Consider the following 14,516-nt stretch of genomic DNA (forward strand, 5'->3'; position numbering starts at 1 on the left):
TTTTAAAGTCTCTCTTGAAAGATATCCCACACTATATTAGTAAGACTTTTACAGATGTTGCTGGAAATTAAATACGTGTGGACAGTTCCAATGGACCTCTCAGTATGGAGGTTAAATTTTGTGTACAATTAATGACAGTAAATGAATGAATCTACAACCAGTGGATGTTGACTGAGCCAGTATGAAAACAAATAATGAAATGCCTATTTCCTAAATCAGGAATTCATTCCAAGTTTTTTATTTCTAGCAGGCAATTCTGTTGCAGAGGCTGGGACAAAAAATACAGAATACCAGTGTAATAATCATTTTAATCTACGGAATGGGTTTATAGTTTGCAGCAAGAATATCAGTAAGAACAGAAGGTCTAGTCTGAATGGTCTTGTTACCAGGTCCTACCACAGGAGAGCACGATGACTGAGCCCATCTGGTCCCACCTGGATTTTTGTCTACTCATACAGTAGACAAAAATCTCATTTCAGCAGGCATGAATTTCCTATCTAATGAGTAGACTTTTTGTTTCATCTTCAGGGAAAAGAAAAAAAGTCACAGGTATGAGAATATTCTTCCTGTGCAAAGAAGAAGCTACAGTGTAGTAATTGACAGGCAATCAAGAATATTGAGTTTACTGGCACTTTTGGTAAAGAGTTCAACAATATCCAAATCAAAATAACACACCTCGCAAGAGCATTCCAGTGTCCCATTTCATAGGGACTGACATGTTGTTTTAACAACTCACTTCTGTGCTTTAAGAAAACCCTTTGCATTTTGAGACAGCCTTTTAAACTATTAGCAATGAAGATTTCTTATTAGTAATTTTTTTTTAGGAGTAGTCAAAAAAGTTGGGTGGTACTAATGTGCGCTAATGTCAATGAATGTCTAAAGTCTTCAGGATCTCCTAGGAGAGTCCAGTACTTCACAGAATTATACCCTTGAAATCCCAGTGCAAAAAAATATCTATCAATGTCTAAAAATTAACTTTTGGTTCAGCCTTCCAGAACCCAAAAGACATTTTACTATCACCCGTCCTCCAGGTCATTAGAGGACAGATCTTTATTCAACACAGCACAGTGTTCAACACTGTATAAAAAGCCAAAGGGCATTCCCCCCCCCCCCAACCACTCAACATATTAACATGTAGCATAAGTGGGATCTACAAGAATTTTTTAAAATATATTTTAATTTTTAATAACTTCTAAATTATCATTAAATCTGCAAGATGTATAAATCTTCAATTGATGAATGTATCATGCCTGCTGCTTCTAGTAACTCGAAAAAGACACTGGGCATCAGGAGGATATGAAAATGCTTAACTGTGATGTTTATTAACAAGGTCCTTAAAGCCCCAGAAAATATTGACATGCATACTCATGTGAGTAATGTGAAGACAAAGTTCACATACTCACAAAGACTTTAAATTTCCATTTGTGAATACACAGGTCATGTCACAACATGTTTGACAGAGACCATTTAAAAATTAAAAAAAATAAAAAAAAAACCACCCCACCCAGATGAAAAGCCAACAAAAACAAGCAAACAAAAAACCACAAACAAACAATACACACACACAGACCCCGAAACAAACACCAAAAAACCACCAACAGTTCATCCACACTGCCTTGACATTAACCATAGAACTTGTACTTGGCCACATAAAATATTCAGTAGTTCTCCTGTGTGCTTAGTACCATTATACAGATAAATGTACTTAAAGTTAAACATTTAGCCCATTTCTGAATGATGATATAAAAAGGACTGTCTTAAAGAGTAAGCTGTCTTAAAGAGACTATCTTAAAGAGAAGTTACAATCTTGTACTAAGATCACACAATTTAGCCACAAGGCCAGTACACCAAGAGCTAGATCCAGCTCATTTTGAAAGAATTGTAATCTATTCCTCATCTTAAAAAGCTACATATACTACACCCATGATTCATTTATCACAAAGCCACAAGTTAATTCTAGAGATAGAAAGGAAAAAAAAAAAGATAAAATTGGTTCAAGACAATTTCTTGTTGAGTTCAAACACATGCTAAATGGTCCAAGTATTGAACATCACCAACCACAAGGGCGTTTGCTGACTTGTAAGTAAATAAAACTGCATCCCTTTTGGGGCAGTTTGAACAGTTGCTGATCAAATGACTTTGTGTTGCTAGAATTTAAACAAGTTACCAGAACACTTTCTAAAAAAGATTTCAACTAATTTCTTCTTACTTGTCAGGAAACTTCTTGTTTACTGCTGTGCACCAAACAGTCATAGTGAGTTTGTTAAGAAACTAGAGGCCAAATTCAGTCTCTCCTTTCTTACTAGTACAGTTGCCTTAAACAAGAATCTACCTTTTCCATAGTAATGAAGGACAATGCGGAATTTTAGTGGTACCAAAATTATTAGCAGTAGCCAATTACTGTACATTGCAGGAATACTTGCCAGTTCAAATTGACCTGATGCCCCTCCTCTCTCTTCATGTGTAGTCACCATCCTTAGGTGCCCTCTTAGTAAATGGGAGAAATATATAAACAATGAGTAAAACTATTTTTTATGAAATGGATTAACTGCTTAATGCAAAGATTATTCTTTTTGATTTGGTGGTGAAATGAGAAGTGAGGAGCTGGATGATTAATAACATTAAGACAACTATAAATGTTAGCAGAGTTGCTTATTATGGAGGTACCAAATTATATTAAGCTTTAACTTGCCAAGTTATTCTAGATATTTAAGAAATCTAACTCTAAAGTATACAAAAGATGCAAAGGACTACTCTTAAAAGCAATAGGATTGTGATGATCAACAACTAAGGAATTTTAGGTCCGGAAGGAGCCATCTGTCCCTGCAGTAGCAGAATCAATTCTTGGGAGACGACAAATGTAGACTTTTACCCCGTGATGCTCCATTAAATGCTTAAGATGTGTGCTGAGATAAGTGTTACTGTAATAACCATAATAAATGTTCCTTCAGGTTTGTGAAAACCAGCATGGAACTATTGGGACAATCATTAGAGATGATTATTGATGTATCTGATGGAGAGAAATGACTAAACTCTCACTCAGGGAATCATCTTTTCATGTGAATAATTTCTTCTATTATGGCTCTCTCTCAAATCCAACCTGTATCTGGAAGCTGATGGAAAAGATTATACTGGGGAAAACATCAGCAATATTTTGTGTCTCTGACGCAAAAAAGAACCTTGAGTTTAGTTCTGAATACAGCCTAGTCTGATCTCCTCTTGGAAATGTCTCAGTTCCTTAATAAATCTGAGGTATTTCTGGTGAAACTGGGGTAGTTGTCATATGCTGACTGCATCATTCCTGCATGTCAGATGAGAGAACAACAATGGAAGAAATAGACAGAAATCTCACAGGCTCTTCTGGTTTCTGTGACACCTCTTGTTCATTATGGATTTGAGGACATTAAGGATGTCACGGGGATTTTAATATCTTACAGAAATCACCACTTCCTTTTCACAAACTCCTTATTTAAAAATTACTCTGTTACTATCCTGATGTGAAAAAGTATTATGAAATAAGTATCGACAATAAAGATATCTATGCAAATACCTTTTCTTACAGATGTGTGTATATAGACATGGACACACATATTCTTTCTCTGTGTACTTAATAGTTACACTTTAAGGATGTTACAGAATGAAAGCTGCATTATAAATGAAAGATATTACATATCCTAAGAGACATCTACTTATCCTTTATGATCTTGCTTAATGTTCTACTAAATCATGCTTAGTCTGTTGCTTTCCCACTTATATGCTCATTTACTACAATGAACTTTAAATTTAAACCTTTTCCAAATGGTTCTTTTAAATGTTCCCCATACCTCTGGCACAAATTTCCGCAGAACTCCAGCAGTCTATGGAAATTAGCACATAGGATTGGCATAGTTTTGTCTATATCAGAATGTTTTCATGCTGGACTCAAAACAATAATAACTTGAAAAAGAATTATATGTCAATACATGATGATCCATCCCTCATCCACAAAATTTAGTCGATTTTTTTTTAATAAATAGAGTTAGCATCCTTAGATCATAAAAAGAAGCCAATTCAATTCAAAATGTCTTCACACAACTTGTGTACCATTCAAACTCTCATAAACATATTTTAAGGCCAAAAGGTAAATCGGTATTTTCTTGGCACGCTGTCCAGAGTGAATTTTAGTTCAGATAAAAGACTTCAGCAATCTCTGAATAATATGTCTCACTGAATTTATGGAAGCTTTTCCATTAAGTCTTATGGATGAAAGTTAAGAGTTAAGTGTGATTTAAAAGAAAATATGATAAAATTGGTTGCATTCCAGAACTGCATTTAGTTCTGAGCTTCCACAAAAACTTTGACGTTTATACAAGAAGGCCATCAAGCAACAGTGAAACTAACTGAGAAGTCTAAATGCAGCTCGGGGCTGAAAGAAATTATGGGTTTAGACATTTTTAATAAAATTAATTAATTTAGAATATTTTTGCCTGGTATCTTTCATTATTCTGTTAATAATTTGGAATAATTAACAAGTTTTCATTTGTTTCCAAAAATCATCTAATTTTACCTTTGAATTACTGTCAGACATGTTTTACAATTGTCATAGCTCTGCTTGTTCCTGAAAAGCACAAAGTCCCTTTTTGTGGATAAGCACTTCCCTAGTTCACATAAAATCTGAATGCATATTACTCACAGAGAAAAGCACTGAACATCCAAAGAAGCTAACACCTTCTTGTTTCACAGTCAATTATTCACGTTTCCAGTCTATAAGAGCATTTTTCTCTCCTTAAATATCCAGGTACTTCTCATTTACATGCTGAAGTTGCATACTGAGAGAAATGGAAGGAAAGCTAACCCACACATTTGATCTAGGTATTTACACCAACAGTGAATAAACTTACAAGGCGCACTTTGCCCCAAAAAAAGGAACATTAAATTAATGAAAACTACCAGTGGCCCATGCTCTTTATAGTATTTAGTCTGGTATTTAACACAATTATATAACTGTTGCTATGGCAACTGCCACATCTCTTGGCACCATAATAATTCTCAGACAAATGGATCTTTGTCAGAGCAAACTCCAAAGCCAGTGTATATGAAACCTGCATTTCTTTGGTAGTGGGAATCTGCTGAGTTGGAAGAATAAATTCAGCCCAGACCTAAGGGAAAGCACAAGCCTGTCAATAGAGGTGAAGCTCTGCTGCAGAGCTAAGTGAAAGGCGGGGAGAAGGGCTATATATGAAAAATCACAAGCACTGGGCCCTGCCATGGGACTCGTGGTCACTCAGAAACAGCCCAGAAAGAAGCATAGGAGTCATGTCTGTAAAGCAGTGCCAGACAAAACTCCTGTCTCGATGGCTTGACCCAAAGTCTGCTGGAATCTGATTATTTCAGCAGGTTCTGGATCAGGCTGAAGGATAAAAAGGGAAAGTAGGCGACTGGAACTTCTGTGAAAATGGCTTATTTCAGGGGATGAGGAGATTTCTTACATAAAAGGAGCTCTTTGGTTTTTCCCCAACAGCAAGTGGTCTGCATAGATGATTTTTATAAAAATATGCCAAACAGACAGCTAAATGATACTGTACAGAATGACCCCTTGATGAGAACAAGTTCTTGCTTTCATTGGCATTAATTAAGATATATTCTGTGAAACCTGCAATGTGGTACTGCAGACTTTAGAAAAAAAACAAAAATTTCAACCTTTTACAGGTGATTAAAGCAGGAAAATGTCATTTACCACAATGCCATCAACACACAGGTATTGCATTCTAAAATTACTTCTACATCAAATTTTTATGCATTAATTCCTAGTCAGTAGACATTTACAGTGTGAAAACAAACAAAAATAAAAGTAATGACAAGTTAATCTTTTAAAGGCTAGTAGAACATATTAAGCTTTCTTCCAAATGGAATTCCAAAGTGAGAAAATGAATTTTCTTTTGTTTCCTCTTTAAGAAAAGCCATCTTTATATGCCTGAAGGACACCTTCATATCTTAAGACAAAATATTGCCACAGCTTTTCTGAAATGGTATTCTAGATACTGTTTTGATCAGTATAATGACTTATAAATATATCATAGATATTGATGTACCCCTGTGACTTACTCTATTTTGTGCCTTAAAATTAAATGCAAAACATGGTGTTTTATTTATGCGGCGCATCACTCTTTGCTGCAACTGCTATATGCAAAATCTAATAACATGGAACTCTTTGAGCCTGTTTGTCAATATCTCATATGAGAGTCTGTCTTCTGCAAAATGACTTTTGCAGAGTCATTTTCAGCCTATTTGGAACTCTATTCTAAACTGAAAAAATGCTAATATACATTAATGGGAACGATTGCTTGTTATATCAGAGAGGCTGATTCTTGATCTTATTTTCCAAATAAATTATTGAACTGCCAGATGACTAAACTCAACTATTCACTTCCTTGCATGAATATTTCTCTGTGAGAGAATCCTGATTTGTAATAAGATTATTGATCCTTTATCATCTGTTTTAAGGCAGAAAACCATACATGTAGGATTTAAGGCTCTAGGCACTTTTTATCTCATATCAATAAAATTTGCAATCTGTATCCTGCAGGGATAAAGCAGAGAGTAAGATACAAACAAGAAATGCTAAGGTTTAAATCCAAAGAGCTTACTTTCATTATTTCTGTTTGATACTTTAGGAAGGAGGCACAGGCATAAAGCAACTTGCACAAACATACACATCCAAGCAGTGACTTAGCAGGAAACAAAATTCAGGTCATCAAGGCACCTGTGGAATTTTTCAGCCAGGCTGCCTCTCAGGTCCCCAGTATAATAATAATAAACATAGCACGGTACTTCTTTGTCAAGCAACGGCTTGACAAAGGGAAAATCGAAGTTGTATATCTGACTAACCCCTAGCCATTACGAAGTGGACTGGACAGAGTAGTAGGACTAGAGGAACTTTATTTTCTTCAATCTGAGCTACTGCTGAAGATGGTTTTAAGCTTTGTCTACAACATGCTGTCTCTGGGTGTGTTCCTCCCTCTTATCTCTTTTTTTCTTTCTCTTATTCTTTTTCCATCTAGTGCCTGAAAAGTGTCCTGAGGGTTTGACAGTTTCTGTTTAATCATTTCATCCTTCTGTATGGAAGGCTGCTGAGCACCACACAGAGAAGTTACTACCAGACTGGAATTTCTGAGTACATTCATGCCCTCTTACCTGCTTTGGTGCCAGACTCTTGATATCTCATGCCCCTCCCCTCCCCGTGTCTGTGATGGTGTAACAAATAAAATCTCTTCCTTTGGTGGGAAGGGGTGCAAGCTGCATTTGGCAATACACAAAAAAAAAAGACAGAGAAATATTGTTTCCCAAGGTTTTCTTTTAGTTCCCAGTGTACTAACGGCATATTCATTAAAGCCAGCACTAGATTACAGAGGGGGAGGAGAAACAGTAGGCAGCCATTATTTAGCCTTGGAAGACACAGTTCAATTCCCAGCTTGCTGCCTTTTGTAACTCACAATCTGCTATGAGGCTCTACAAAAAATTGGCTATACTTTGTCTTCCACAAAACCAGACAACTGAAATAAATACACTAATGTCTGGTCAAATTATCAGATCTGATGAAATTTCCAGCTTTTTGTTGTCTTACTAGTTCTATAAGACAAAGCAGGGATCAAACATTGGATAAGACATAAGAAAAAAAAAAACAAAAAACAAAAAACTGTCACTTATCAGCTCAGCTTGTTCCCAACTAGGGTTTGCAAGGGATTCATTTTTCCATTTGCGATCTGAACCTTAGCAATTCTATGAAGTATTCCAAATGAACCCAAAGTTCATTTTAGGATCATGGGTGAATCAAAATATTTCCTTGCCTATTTTTAATATCACTAAGCATTCAAGTCCTGACTGTGTGAAAAAGTATGAATCAAACACTGGGCTAAGCAGAGCAGGACCACAGATGTACATGCCTCACCCAGCGCCACCAGTGAATGCAAGTGAACTTCATTTCCTGTATTGAGCACTCTGATTGCCTGAGGGTACAAGCATATACACACACAGCTATTACAAAGATAACACTGTAATGTTATGCCTTACACAGGCCCATGGCAAATCTGTGCACTCATATTTTACATGTCTCTCAAAAATCACAGCAGTTTTTATATGAAGACTTCCCTCTGCCAAGATGGACAGAAAGCTGTTTATCTAGCCAAAACCATGGAGGAAAGGAGCATTAAAAACAGGTTGTAGAAAGCAATCTAACTGTAATCTGATGTACAGATTTTTGTTCTCAATAGCATGTATGCGTATCTGTAGGTAGAGATATTCGTGGGGTTTAGGGTATTTTGCAGAAACATCCAGACTTCTGGAAAAGCAGCGATGCTGAATTTGCTTTTCTGTCATTTGGCCCTGCAAAAGATTCTGTGATCAGAGAGCAAGAGCCAAGTTGGCTGATGATGTTGAGGAACCATCTATCCTCTCATACTGTAGTCATGGCCACCCTTTGACAGAAAGCTGCAGGCTCTGCAGATCTAATACACTTCTGGCACAAGAGTAAGACAACATGCCCTTCAGACACAATAAGCAACATTAAAGCAGTGAGTGCTATTCTAACAGCCCTTGATTATGCTATGGCCATGAAGTTAATCATGTAGGACTGATCAGTGAGGCCAGCCTATCTTCATCAGGAACAAACCACACCCCTCCATCACTAGAATGCCAAAAGCTTTTCTGCATGCTCTAGACTGGACCTCTAAATATTTTCCATATTCATCTAAAGTATGGTTGGTAGCAATCAGTGAGTTTTAAGAATTATGCTATATCTTCCCAGGCTCAGACTGCCAGTCAGCATATTAGAGATCATTGTTGAAAGTCATTTCCAAACATGTTGGGAATCTGAATTTAGAAACATTAACAATGGGATTTCACAGATGTAGGTTACATGCTTTCAGAAAAGAAATGGCACTTCCTGGCAGTGGGGAAATACTTAAGAACTACTTATCCCCTAATTAAATAAGCTACTGTATTCTAAGTACTGATGCTAAGCAGTGTTCTAACATGCACTCATCTTAACCCTACAGAATTATGCTGAATTACTAAGGCTCCTGAATTACAAAGGCTCCATCTGAGCATTTCTTAGCCAAAACTACTTGCATAAACAGATGGAGCAGTTCTGCTGTTTCCATGATGACACATTTTGATTGCAAAAGTACAGGATTAAGTTCAAATTTATCATAAAATCACTTTAGATTGGGCTCTGTATTTTTTATATCCTTCTCAAGTGTGACAAACAGAGACAAGACTGTCTGTTGTGTTTAAAATGGGCAAACAATAGCTGAAATGGCTGGTAAAAAAAAATATTGATTTAACAGCAACAGAGTACTGCCTGAGGCCAGACTAGGACAGTCAGCCTCAAAGATCTTTATATTCCCCTCAATAAGGGGATGATCCTCACTAGAAGGATTTCCTAGGACACATTAATACATCATGTAACTCCCAATGGCACTGCAGGCGCCAAGGATGACCACACTAAAATGGGTAACCTTCTAGTCATGAGCTGAATATCAAAGTCCATAAAGAAGTGATGAATGCAGATAGAGATGACACTGTGATGTTGCTTTGAGGAGTCACCTACAAAGAAAGACTGGCAAGTGGCAGAATATGTCAGATTCAGACTGGCTTTCTCTGAAGCAACACAAAGTGATTGGAACAGAATCTGGGAGTGGGGCCAAATTAGACTTGGCTTTTGAATGTAGTCTGGTGATAGATTTCAACACTAGGCATTAATTAATATTGCTGGAACGTTTTGAGGGGAGACTACCAGAACCCAAATAAGACATAAAGGGAAAAGGTCACCTGCAAAGCCATGTCATAGTCTATGTAAATACACACTTCTTAATTCCCCTAGATTGTAACTTCCATGGAATACCTCCTCTCAAAGACACTGAAGGGCTGCTTCCCTACTAAAACCAAAATAAAACTTCAGAATATGATTCTCAGGGAGTCAGATCTTCACACATAAAATGATTCCCTGAAGTTTAACTCCAGACTTCCTGTCAGAAACATCTCAAACTCCTCTGTGGTTTCACCAACTTCTAACTGGGGAATGAGAATCTCCATTCTGAAACTGCTCCTAAGATTTCAAAACCTGGAGTGAAAATGAAATCATTTGAATGTTCTTGTGAATGCACCAGAAGGAGCACGGCTTGCTAGTTTTAGACACAAGACATACAAGTGCCCAGCTCCTGCAAGTGCAGCTTTCCTACCCTGAATTTGGCAGGAGCTAAATCCATGGCTCCACCATGTAAAAGACTCACTTAAGTATGACTCTGTTAAAACTTTACTTTGTGAAGAAACAGCATATATTAATACAATTAAATTCATTTAAGTGTTCTGATCAGCTCTCTGTAGTTATGCATTCTGGTACTTTCCTGCTGGCAATCTATATTCACATCATGTGCTGCTCAAAGTGCAGACCAAAACCTTTCCACAGCCATGGACTGTCAGAAGGTTGTTCAACCTTTCCCCTAAATGTAACTTTTCTGGGTTTTCTTAATGGAAAAAGGAAGTTATACTAAGCTATTGTGGAAATACAATGACAATGCTGGTAGCTAAAAGTTTAAACACCCAAATAAGACAACAGATCAGTCATTTTTATCATGGCTTCTTTATAATTCCTTGAAATTGTAGATTTGTAAAGGTACCAGGCTTAATTGTCCAGTAAGCCTTGCTTGCCTGTCTCCTAAACACCCTGACACAGAAGCAGAGGCTATTTTATGTTTCCTTTCCTTACTTTCATGGAGGTGAAGTAAACAACCAATTTGTGAAGCACTTCTCCCCTTAGTCTGAGATTAGTATTACACTGAAATCCAGAAGTGGAAAGGACACATCATTCAGTGGACAGAATGGAACAGAAATCACTAGCCCATAGAGGCAGGGTGCAAGTGATGTGCTGCTATTTGAGGGCAGATGTTAATGTATTTTAACACAAGGCAACGCCAGGTAAGCAGACCTATACAAAAACTTAAATTCCACAGCACAGAATTCAATTCCACGCACTTAAGACTTGGAATGAATGTGAAGGTTCTGTAAATTCTGAATTACACATTTAGACTATGATTTTCTTTTTCAGTTATGGCCAAACTGTGGTCCTCTGGCTTAATGTACACCAGAAGAACCCGTCAATTTTTGGGCTCTTTGCGTTGAATCATTTCTTTATGAATGCTTAGCATTTATGCCTGAAGATGTAATACATTTTTCAAAACCTGGAAAATCTGTATTTTAAATTAAACTAAGTACTAAAACATTACGGCAGTATCTGGATTGAAGACTGATTTTGATATCTGCTAACAGATTAAAACCACTTACAGTCCTAGACAGCACATGTAAATACCCAGCAGCATCTCCTGGCACTTTCTTCTAATCTTTTGTACATGTCTTACCTTTAATGCACTGTGTTTTTCCTTTTCTTCAACAATCAAAATTTCTGCCAGATCCTCAGCATGTTCAGACTGTGCGTGGACAAAAAAGGTTCTGCCAGCTTCTGACATATTCTTTAGTGCAACTAAAGTTCCATCGCGTTCCACCTTAAAATCTGGGTTAGAAACTTCAAAGGTCAATTTATTATTCCCCTTGCAGTCATCAAATTTCACTGGGGAAAAAAAGAAAAAATAAACAAACAATTATAAGTATCCACTTTGGAACACAGACTTCAAACATCTTATTGGTTTATCTATAGATCTAGGAAGAAATGTATTGCAACCTACGAGGAAAAACTTTCAAAGAAGCTTTATATTTGTGTGACTATTACTCATGGACAAATTATATGAATATTCATTTTCAGAAGGATGAAGGTATTTTGACTATGCTAACTGGGGAGGTAGGAGATAGAGCACTTTGGACATGAGCATTTTGCAGTCACTTAAAAAAACATGCTTGAAATGCACACCTACTTCTAAAAATTGGGCAGCAACAGTAGAAACCTTGTTGTCACACTCATTGTAACCCAGAATCTCTCAAGGCTTTTCTCTTGGCAAAGTAGTTCCAGATACCCAACTTTAAGCTGGTTGTTTACAGAATATTCAACCTCAGTCTACTGTAAATGTGCTGTGAAACAGAAAACCCAACATGTAACATTTCTTACTACGCACCAGGATGGTGATAAAGTGGCTGAACTATCAGTGTAGCTAAGGATTATGAGAACTTTTAATCAAACATTAGCTGTCAATAATCTTGTTTCACTTTACATGGAAGATCTTCAATATTTTGGAAAGCTGGCATGGAGAGAAAAATATCTCTAAAGTACAGAGGTTTGAAACTGTCTCAAGTTCCTTTCTGAGTCCAGTAGATTCACTTTGCACAAAACACCGGAGAAAACATTACTCATGTAACTACCAGCTATATCATTAAGGTCTTCATCACAGACTTGTAATTGCTAAGTATATTTCTCAGGTTTTGACATGTCTGAACAATATATTTGCATGAGAAGGGTCTTTTTGCAGACAATCTGTTCTGTATTCTCTACCTGCTCCTTGAGTTACTGCTGTTGTAGATTTTTCACTTATCTGTATGCTCTTGGTATTTTGATTTTACATTTCATTTCTACTGGATCTTTAATAACAGCATTACAATTTCAGAAGTTAACACAGACAGGGATACAGACTACAGAAGATCAAAGACAACGGAGTTTTTACTGAGAACAAAGCACTTTGCATAATTGTTTCAATTCACAGTATAGACTTCTTGCATTGGGTCATTGACTTTAAAAGAAAAACATAATCCCAGGTTTCTCACAGCCTGCCCAATACCCAAGATTTTCTTGACTATGCAAACTCTATAACCAGCCTTAGTGCAGACAGAATCTCACAGTGGAGGACTACTCAACGTTCCAGGAAAGTTACATAGAAATCCTCTTTATGAGATTTTGCATATTTCCAGACATACCAAAGTGAGGACAGGGTTGCCAGGGGATCTCTTGGAGATCCTTCCTCTCTGCGCATTCACTGGGATTGAATCCCAAAGTAGAACCAACACAGTGAAAAAGAACTGTTGCTAGTTCCAGAATGTGAATACAACTTCACACCTTCTCTCCCTCCCGCTTTTCCACAGGGGAGCTTCACTCCTTCATTCCCAACTCCTCTGCCTTCTCTCCCAGAGCAGCACAGGGGGATGGCGAGCAAAGGGTTATGGACAGGAACTAACAGCTCCTCTCTGCAGCTCCTTCCTCCTCCTCGCACTTTTCCTCTGGTCCAGCTTGAGTTCCCTCTCCACAGGCTGCAGGTTCCTTCAGGACATACCCACCTGCTCCAGCGCTGGGTCCTCTGAGCAGTCCTGCTCCAGTGCATGCAGCCCTTCTTCTAATTCTTCCCTTTCCTCCTCTTCTTCCTCCTCCCCTCGGGCTCACACGCTCTCACACCCTCTCTGCTCATCCCAAGCAGCGTTTTGCCCCTTCCCCAGAGGCACCACCATCCCTGTTGACAGGCTCAGTGGTGCCCTGCGCCGGGGCAACGCCGGAACCAGCCCTATGCCCTCACAAAGGACCCGCAGGTGTCACCCAGCAACAGCACACTGACCATCAACAACAGCTCTAGAGCCTGAGGTGGGATTGTAAAAACCACGGTTGTGACCCTGTTAATTTGTGACTGTTCGTGGCGATCCTCAAAAGTCCAAAATCTATAATCACCACATAAAAATTCCCCTGGCACCTGAAGGATCAAGTTTTAGCCTTGCTTACATCTTTTGAATAAAAGCTGCTCCTATTTTTTCTGCTTTACTTGAGGGCAAAAAGAGCTGTCCTTGGATTCACAGTGGGATAACCAACCCACATTTCATCAGCTCATTTGCCATTTCATTGAATTTTGTTGAAAGCAAGCGAGATTATAAATAAAAAAGACACAAAAGATCTTTTCCCTCAGATACTCCAAACAAATCTATCTCAGTCTGTCATGTCACAGACCCCTGCTTGCAAAGTCTTACACCGCAGTGGAAGCAGGGGGGAAGACACAGAATGTGGGAGAAGCAACAGTTCAGATCAACCTCACACTGACCAGGCTGTGCTGGTATCCATGCTGCTCTCTGAGGCTGCGAATCACTTGCCAAAAGAGTCTTGTGCTCATGGTAGGAATTTGATGGAAGGCTTTCTGTTAGCAAGGCCTCCCTAGTGCAAAACAGCCCATCACAATTTATGTTGTTGATATGACAGGCATTTTAACAGATTTACTGCAATCTCCTAAAGCTATCAACCCACCAAAAAGACAAAACTTTCCTGTCACCACAAACGTGGGAAGTTGAAATTCTCTTTCCTAATCACTGTGTAGTTTGCAGCCTTGATGAACTAGGGGTAGATTCTCTTTTAGCTTATTCTTTTCTTGCCTTAACAAAACCAAACAATGAAATGGGCTCTTTGGTAGGTACCTTGTTATAATGAATAAATACATGCTTCTCGAAAGCTGCTGCTGATCTGCTATTAAAAGCTTAGAACTGGAAAGAATTGGCATCATTCTGAGAAATTAATTATGTCAAGAGTAAAATAAAATAAAAAAAAAACCAAACTAATAAAACTATGA

At 37.9% G+C, this 14,516-nt stretch overlaps 1 protein-coding gene across 3 annotated transcripts in view; it reads right to left on the reverse strand.

Annotated features, from left to right (window-relative positions):
- The window catches only part of CDH13 (cadherin 13), a 482,776-nt gene that overhangs the window by 302,294 nt on the left and 165,966 nt on the right, over positions 1-14,516 (reverse strand). For all 3 annotated transcript variants that reach the window (XM_057401919.1, XM_057401917.1, XM_057401918.1), the window contains exon 3: positions 11,394-11,602. In XM_057401919.1, the coding sequence (XP_057257902.1) occupies positions 11,394-11,602 (209 nt within the window). The remainder of the gene's footprint in view (positions 1-11,393; positions 11,603-14,516) is intronic.

This window comes from Pezoporus wallicus, unplaced genomic scaffold (assembly GCF_028554395.1).
Source record: "Pezoporus wallicus isolate ANWC-B61680 ecotype Strahan unplaced genomic scaffold, APGP_CSIRO_Pwel_v1 contig_7835, whole genome shotgun sequence".
NCBI classification, from domain to species: Eukaryota; Metazoa; Chordata; class Aves; order Psittaciformes; family Psittacidae; genus Pezoporus; species Pezoporus wallicus.